Source organism: Ursus maritimus (assembly GCF_017311325.1).
Source record: "Ursus maritimus isolate PB19 chromosome X unlocalized genomic scaffold, ASM1731132v1 scaffold_X1, whole genome shotgun sequence".
NCBI classification, from domain to species: domain Eukaryota; kingdom Metazoa; phylum Chordata; class Mammalia; order Carnivora; family Ursidae; genus Ursus; species Ursus maritimus.
This window is the reverse complement of record NW_024423319.1, coordinates 39,515,698-39,524,223: the sequence shown is the minus strand read 5'-3', so window position 1 is coordinate 39,524,223 and position 8,526 is coordinate 39,515,698. Positions and strand designations below refer to the sequence as shown.

The 8,526-nt window shown below is 42.3% G+C and overlaps 1 protein-coding gene across 1 annotated transcript in view; it reads left to right on the top strand.

Annotated features, from left to right (window-relative positions):
- The window catches only part of COL4A5 (collagen type IV alpha 5 chain), a 252,110-nt gene that overhangs the window by 185,356 nt on the left and 58,228 nt on the right, over positions 1-8,526 (top strand). The window contains exon 30 of the mRNA XM_040627518.1: positions 2,024-2,137. Coding sequence (XP_040483452.1) covers positions 2,024-2,137 — 114 coding nt within the window. The remainder of the gene's footprint in view (positions 1-2,023; positions 2,138-8,526) is intronic.

Below are 8,526 nucleotides of genomic sequence, written 5' to 3'. Positions count from 1 at the left end.
TGAGACAGGAATCCATCAAAATTCTAGAGGAGAACATAGGCAGCAACCTCTACGACATCGGCCAAAGCAACCTTTTTCATGACACATCCCCAAAGGCAAGAGAAACAAAAGATAAAATGAATTTATGGGACTTCATCAAGATTAAAAGTTTCTGCACAGCTAAGGAAACAGTCAGAAAAACTAAGAGGCAGCCCACGGAATGGGAGAATATATTTGCAAATGACACTACAGATAAAGAACTGGTATCCAAGATCTACAAAGAACTTCTCAAACTCAATACACGAGAAACAAATAAACAAATCAAAAAATGGGCAGAAGACTTTAAAAAAAAAAAGGGGACGCCTGGGTGGCGCAGTCGTTAAGCGTCTGCCTTCGGCTCAGGGCGTGATCCCGGCGTTCTGGGATCGAGCCCCACATCGGGCTCCTCCGCTGGGAGCCTGCTTCTTCCTCTCCCACTCCCCCCTGCTGTGTTCCCTCTCTTGCTGGCTGTCTCTCTGTCAAATAAATAAATAAAATCTTTAAAAAAAAATGGGCAGAAGATATGAACAGACACTTTTCCCATGAAGACATACAAATGGCTAACAGACACATGAAAAAATGTTCAAAATCATTAGCCATCAAGGAAATTCAAATCAAAACCACACTGAGATACCACCTTACGCCAGTTAGAATGGCAAAAATAGACAAGGCAAGAAACAACAATTGTTGGAGAGGATGTGGAGAAAGGGGATCCCTCCTACATTGTTGGTGGGAATGCAAGTTGGTACAGCCACTCTGGAAAACAGTGTGGAGGTCCCTTAAAAAGTTAAAAATTGAGCTACCCTATGATCCAGCCATTGCACTACTGGGGCCCGTTCTCCACTAATGTTCTGGCCACTTCAACTCTGTTACTGTTGGTGCTGCTCAACCCTGCAGCATCCTGGGATGTGCGCCCCACACCTGGCGTCCCAGCCCTCACTTCCAGGGCCGGCGCGTCTCTGTCCTTTGTGTTTCTAACGCCGCCAGCCGCCAGCCGCCAGCCGCCCCGCGGGCGTCCCAGCCCACACTTCCAGGGCCAGCGTGCCTCTGTCCTTTGTGTTTCTAACGCCGCCAGCTGCCAGCTGCCGGGCGCATGCTCCGGAAGCTCCCGGTCTCAGTCTGGATCCAGTGAGCGCACTGGGATTCCGGTGTTCCGCGAGATGCCTGGTGGCGCGCGCACCCGGCTCACGGTCTCAGTCTGCTGTTTTGCGGGTGCCGTCCGCGAGCCCCGCCCGCTCTCCCGTGCAAGTGGCTACAATACTCAGCGCTGGAGATGTTCATTTGTAGAGATCCAGATGCATCTTCCTGCGTCTCAGGCTGGTTCCGTGGTTGTTTAGGCTGGTCTGGTACCTATCCAGCTTGACTCGGGGGACCGGCTGAAAAAGGTGTCTCCTACTCCTCCGCCATCTTAACTCCGTATCTTACATATCTTGATTTTGGTGGTGATTATATGACTGTATACATTTGTCAAAACTCAACAAAGTACATTAGAAAAAGAATTTTAGTATATGTAAAATTTTTTAAAATAAGAGACAGAAGATAGAGGGACAGTGAAGTTTCTACGATCAAAAAGGCATTTTACAGATGGTTAAGAGGCTTTAGTATGTTTATAGGACATGGGCCCAAGTTAGTAAATAGGAAGACGTTAAAGGTTATCTACCTTTATTGTGTTTTTGAAAATATATTTTAAACTTAGAGATACTTGCCCAAGGTGATTTGCAAGTAAAGGAAATGTGTGGTTTGTAATCTTATGTACCATTTTGTGAGACTGATTTAAGTACTGAAGTTGAGTGCTCAGCATAAGTTATATGTCTGTAACTTTTAATGCATTTCCTGGATCGGCTCTGGGTACTTGGCGCATACGTCTTGCTCAGTGATTGGATAGCTTTTCAAGATCCCTGCTTAATTTTATGTGCCTTTTCACATAGGTATTGTGGTTCCTAATGACTAGTGACTCAGCTATTGTTGTTGTTTTTAATATCTAAACTATATTTATTTCTTAAAGGTGATGTTGGGCCAAATGGACAACCTGGGCCAATGGGACCTCCTGGGCTTCCAGGAGTAGGTGTTCAGGGACCACCAGGGCCACCGGGGATTCCTGGACCAGTAGGACAACCTGGTAAGGTTGGAGTAAATGAATATGCGTTTTTGTAGCATTCATTATAGAGCGGTTGGCTAGTTCATCAATAAACTACAACCTATGTAACAGTTTTCCAGAAAACAGATTTGAGAAGTAACATGTCTCATTGTATAATTTTGTAAAATTGAAAAACTACAGATCACAGCATAAGAGCTACTTTAACCCGGGCTGCTTTCCCTCCCTGTTCATTTAAAATTGATCTATGAACAAACAATGCAATTTCGCAAATGCAGTTTGTTGCATCAGCATACAATCATTGAGGTAGTCACAGTCTTGGAATCACAGAGCTAACAACTTCCTGTGCTGATTATTTCAGACCCGAGTACAGAATTAACAGACCTTTTTGAAACCTCTTAACATTTCTTAGCACACGAGAACTCGACTTAAAAACATTATGTCAAAAGTATGTTTTAGGCATTCTCATTTCTTTTTTTTTACTAAAATAAGTGAGTTGAATTTTCTCCTCTCTCACCCTTTTTTAAACATTATTAATAATTTTATTCAAAGCCCTTTTTCATATTTGATCATAAATAAAATGCCAGTGTAATAAATGTTAGCAAGTACATTGTAATGTTATGAGGTTGAAGCTTCATATCTCTGTGCAATATATCAGATTTCTTTTTTTTAATGTTTTTTTATTATATTATGTTAGTCACCATACAGTACATCCCTGGTTTCTGATGCAAAGTTCGATGATTCATTAGTTGCGTATAACACCCAGTGCACCATGCAATACGTGCCCTCCTTACTACGTGCCCTCCTTACTACCCATCACCAATCATTCCCATTCCCCCACCCCCCCTCCCCTCTGAAGCCCTCACTTTGTTTCCATGGTCTCTCATGCTTCATTCCCCCTTCTGATTACCCCCCCTTTCTTTATCCCTTTATTCCCCTACCGATCTTCCTAGTTCTTATGTTCCATAGATGAGAGAAATCATATGATAATTGTCTTTCTCTGCTTGACTTATTTCACCTAGCATTATCTCCTCCAGTGCCGTCCATGTTGCAGCAAATGTTGAGAACTCGTTCTTTCTGATAGCTGAGTAATATTCCATTGTATATATGGACCACAACTTCTTAATCCAGTCATCTGCTGAAGGGCATCTTGGCTCCTTCCACAATTTAGCCATTGTGGACAATGCTGCTATGAACATTGGGGTGCATATGGCCCTTCTCTTCACTACGTCTGTATCTTTGGGGTAAATACCCAGTAGTGCAATGGCTGGATCATAGGGTAGCTCAATTTTTAACTTTTTAAGGGACCTCCACACTGTTTTCCAGAGTGGCTGTACCAACTTGCATTCCCACCAACAATGTAGGAGGGATCCCCTTTCTCCACATCCTCTCCAACAATTGTTGTTTCTTGCCTTGTCTATTTTTGCCATTCTAACTGGCGTAAGGTGGTATCTCAGTGTGGTTTTGATTTGAATTTCCTTGATGGCTAATGATTTTGAACATTTTTTCATGTGTCTGTTAGCCATTTGTATGTCTTCATTGGAAAAGTGTCTGTTCATATCTTCTGCCCATTTTTTGATTTGTTTATTTGTTTCTCGTGTATTGAGTTTGAGAAGTTCTTTGTAGATCTTGGATACCAGTCCTTTATCTGTAGTGTCATTTGCAAATATATTCTCCCATTCCGTGGGCTGCCTCTTAGTTTTTCTGACTGTTTCCTTGGCTGTGCAGAAACTTTTAATCTTGATGAAGTCCCATAAATTCATTTTATCTTTTGTTTCTCTTGCCTTTGGGGATGTGTCATGAAAAAGGTTGCTTTGGCCGATGTCGTAGAGGTTGCTGCCTATGTTCTCCTCTAGAATTTTGATGGATTCCTGTCTCACATCGAGGTCTTTCATCCATTTGGAGTTTATTTTTGTGTATGGTGTGAGAGAGTGGTCAAGTTTCATTCTTTTGCATGTAGCTGTCCAATTTTCCCAGCACCATTTATTGAAGAGACTGTCTTTTTCCCACCGGATGTTTTTTCCTGCTTTATCAAATATTAGTTGCCCAAAGAGCCGAGGGTCCATTTCTGGGCTCTCTATTCTGTTCCATTGGTCTATGTGTCTGTTTTTGTGCCAGTACCATGCTGTCTTTGTGATCACAGCTTTGTAGTACAGCTCGAAATCCGGCATTGTGATGCCCCCAGCTTTGTTTTTCCTTTTCAACAGTTCCTTGGAGATTCGGGGCCTTTTCTGTTTCCATACAAATTTAAGGACTATTTGTTCCAGTTCTTTGAAAAATGTCCTCGGTATTTTGATCGGGATAGCATTGAAAGTGTAGATTGCTCTGGGTAGCATGGACATTTTAACTATGTTAATTCTTCCAATCCATGAGCATGGAATATCTTTCCATCTTTTTATGTCTTCCTCAATGTCTTTCAAGAGTGATTTATAGTTTCTAGAATATAGGTCCTTTACGTCTCTGGTTAAGTTAATTCCAAGGTAACGTATGGTTTTTGGTGCTATTGTAAATGGGATGGATTCCCTAATTTCTCTTTCTTCGGTCTCGTTATTCGTGTATAGAAATGCAACTGATTTCTGAGCATTGATTTTGTATCCCGCCACGTTACTGAATTGCTCTATAACTTCTAATAGTTTGGGAGTGGCTTCTTTTGGGTTTTCCATATAGAGTATCATGTCATCTGCAAAGAGAGACATTTTGACTTCTTCTTTGCCAATTTGAATACCTTTGATCCCTTTTTGTCGTCTGATTGCTGTTGCAAGGACTTCTAGTACTATGTTGAATAATAGTGGCGAGAGTGGGCATCCTTGTCGAGTTCCTGATCTTAAGGGAAAGGCTTCCAGCTTTTCCCCATTGAGAATAATATTTGCAGTAGGCTTTTCATAGATGGCTTTTATGAGATTGAGAAATGTACCTTCTATTCCTACACTCTGAAGGGTTTTAATCAGGAAAGGATGCTGTATTTTGTCAAATGCTTTTTCGGCATCGATTGAGAGGATCATATGGTTCCTGAGTCTTTTCTTGTTGATATGATGTATCACGCTGATTGATTTGCGAATATTGAACCACGCTTGCATCCCAGGTATGAATCCCACTTGATCGTGATGGATAATCCTTTTAATGTACTGTTGGATTCTATTAGCAAGTATCTTGTTGAGGATTTTGGCGTCCATATTCATTAGGGAAATCGGTCTGTAATTCTCCTTTTTGAGGGGGTCTTTGCCTGGTTTGGGGATCAAGGTAATATTGGCCTCATAGAATGAGTTTGGTAGCTTTCCTTCTGTTTCTATTTTTTGAAATAGCTTTAGGAGAATAGGTATTATTTCTTCTTTGAATGTTTGGTAGAATTCCCCAGGAAAACCGTCCGGGCCTGGAGTTTTGTTATTTGGAAGGTTGTTTATCACTGACTCAATTTCTTCATAATTAATTGGCCTGTTTAAGGAATCAATTTCTTCCGGTTTCAATCTTGGTAGTTTATAGGTTTCCAGGAAGGATTCCATCTCTTCCAGATTGCTTAGTTTATTGGCATATAGCTGTTGATAAAAATTTCTAATAATCCTTCCAATTTCAATGGTGTTCGTCGTGACCTCTCCTTTTTCATTCATAATTTTAATAATCTGGGTCCTTTCTCTTTTCTTTTGGATAAGTCTTGCCAGTGGTCTGTCAATTTTATTGATTCTCTCAAAGAACCAGCTTCTAGTCCTGTTGATCTGCTCTACTGTACTTCTGGTTTCTGCTTGATTGATTTCAGCTCTAATTTTGGTCAACTGCTTCCTCGTGCGTGGATTAGGCCTGTCCCTCTGTTGCTGTTCCAGCTTCTTGAGGTGAGAATATAAAAACTGCATTTTAGATTTTTCTATTCTTTTGAGTGAGGCTTGGATGGCTATGTATTTCCCCCTTAGGACTGCCTTTGCAGTATCCCATAGGTTTTGGACTGTTGTATTTTCATTCTCATTGGTCTCCATAAATTGTTTAATTTGATTTTTGATTTCCTGGTTTATCGAGTCATTCCTGAGCAGGATGGTTCTTAGTCTCCAAGTGTTTGAGTTTCTTCCAAATTTTTCCTTGTGGTTGAGTTCCAATTTCAGAGCGTTGTGGTCTGAGAATATGCAGGGGATAATTTCAATCTTTTGGTATCGGTTGAGACCTGTTTTGTGTCCCAGAACATGGTCTATTCTTGAGAATGTTCCATGGGCATTAGAATAGAATGAGTATTCTTTGGTTCTGGGGTGTAGTGTTCTATATATATCTATGAGGTCCAACTCGTCGAGTATGGCATTCAAAGCCTTTGATTCTTTGCTTAGTTTTTGCCAGGGTGTTCTGTCTATTTCTGAGAGTGGAGTGTTGAGGTCCCCTACTATTAATGTATTTTTATTTATATGTCTCTTTATTCTGGTTAAGAGTTGGCTTGTGTATCTTGCTGCTCCCCTGTTGGGGGCATATATATTTATAATTGTCATATCCACTTGTTGAATACTTCCCTTAAGAATAATATAGTGCCCTTCTGCATCTCTAACTATAGTCTGTAGTTTAAAATCCAATTTATCTGATATGAGAATTGCTACCCCAGCTTTCTTTTGAGGTCCATTTGCGTGAAAGATGGTACTCCATCCCCTTACTCTCAGTCTGAATGCATCTTTGGGTTCGAAATGAGTCTCTTGTAGACAGCAAATGGATGGGTCATTTCTTTTTATCCAATCTGCAACCCTGTGGCGTTTTATGGGATGGTTCAAACCATTTACATTAAGACTGATTACTGAGAGATATGATTTTAATGTTGCCATGTTGCCAGTAAAGTCTTTGTTTGTATTGGCTGTGACTTTCTGTTCTGTATCACTCTTGGGGCCTTTTTACTTTTATAGAACCCCCCGTAATATCTCCTGTAGGGCTGGTTTCGTGGTTACAAAATTGGTTAGTGACTGGCGATTCTGAAATGTCTTTATTTCTCCATCAATTCTGAATGACAGCCTTGCTGGATAAAGGATCCTTGGCTGCATGTTTTTCTCTGAAAGAGCTTTAAATATGCTCCCCCAACCCTTTCTCTCATTCCAGGTCTGTGTAGACAGGTCTGACGTAATTCTGATGCTTTTGCCTTGGTACGTGAGAAATTTCTTTGCCCTGGCCGCTTTCAATACTGTATCCTTGCATCTAATATTTGCGAATTGCACTATGACGTGACGTGGCGTAGGTTTGTCGTGGTTGAGCTTGGGAGGGGTCCTCTCTGCCTCTTGGACACGAATGTTTGTTTCCCTTGCTAGATTAGGGAAGTTTTCAGCTACAATTTGTTCAAATATCTCTTCTAGACCTCTGTTTTTCTCCACCCCCTCGGGGATGCCGATGATTCTAACATTGGATCGTTTCATTGAGTCAGTAATCTCCCGTAACCTACATTCGTGGGCGTGGATTTTTTTAAGACCATCTTCTATTTTCATTTTTTCCTCTATTAACCCATCCTCCAATTCACTAACCCGTTCCTCTGCTTCTGCGACCCTGGCCGTCAGAGCCTCTAGTTTTGCCTGCATTTGGCTCATAGAATTTTTAATTTCTGTCAGATTCGCTCTCATTTCTGTCCTTAGGGATTCTATATTCTCAGTAACCTTTTCGTTAATAGTTTTTTCAATTCTACTCATCATTTTGACCATCGTTACTCTGAATTCCATTTCTGATAATTTGGTTACATCCATATCCATTATTTCTGTGGCAGAGGCCACAGAATCACTGTCTTTTCTTTGCTGGGGGGGGCTTCTCCTTCTTGTCATTCTGATGAAGAGAGGTTGCGGGGTTTCCAGAGCCCAAATTATTGACTGGGTCCCAGGCCGTGCCCCTTGTTTTATAGGGATCTTAGGGATGTGGGCTTCTTCTTTAAAGATTTTATTTATTTATTTATGTGGCAGCCAACCAGCGAGAGAGGGAACAGAAGCAGGGGAGTGGGAGAGGAAGAAGCAGGCTCCCAGCGGAGGAGCCCGATGAGGGACTCCTTTCCGGAACGCCGGGATCACGCCCTAAGCCGAAGGCAGGCGCTCAATGACTGCGCCACCCAGGCGCCCGGGTTGTGGGCTTCTTGATTTTTCAGCCTGCCTTCTGTGTTCTGGGGGAGGGGCCTGCCGCGCCAATACTCAGGCAACCCTGTTTGGGTAGAGTCTCCGTGTCCCCTGCGAGGGAGGATGGGGATGGGCACTCTCTGAGCCGGTATTTCCAGGCTTTTGTTCTCTGGCGGCTTTCCCTGGCGGTTTGCTGTGCCTCTTCTGAGAGTCAGAGCAGCAGCGGCCAAATTTCAGCCTCTGTCACGGAACAGAAGGATTGCGGCCCGTTCTCTACTAATGTTCTGGCCACTTTAACTCTGTTTCTGTTGGTGCTGCTCAACCCTGCAGCGTCCCGGGATGTGCGCCCCACACCCGGCGTCCCAGCCCTCA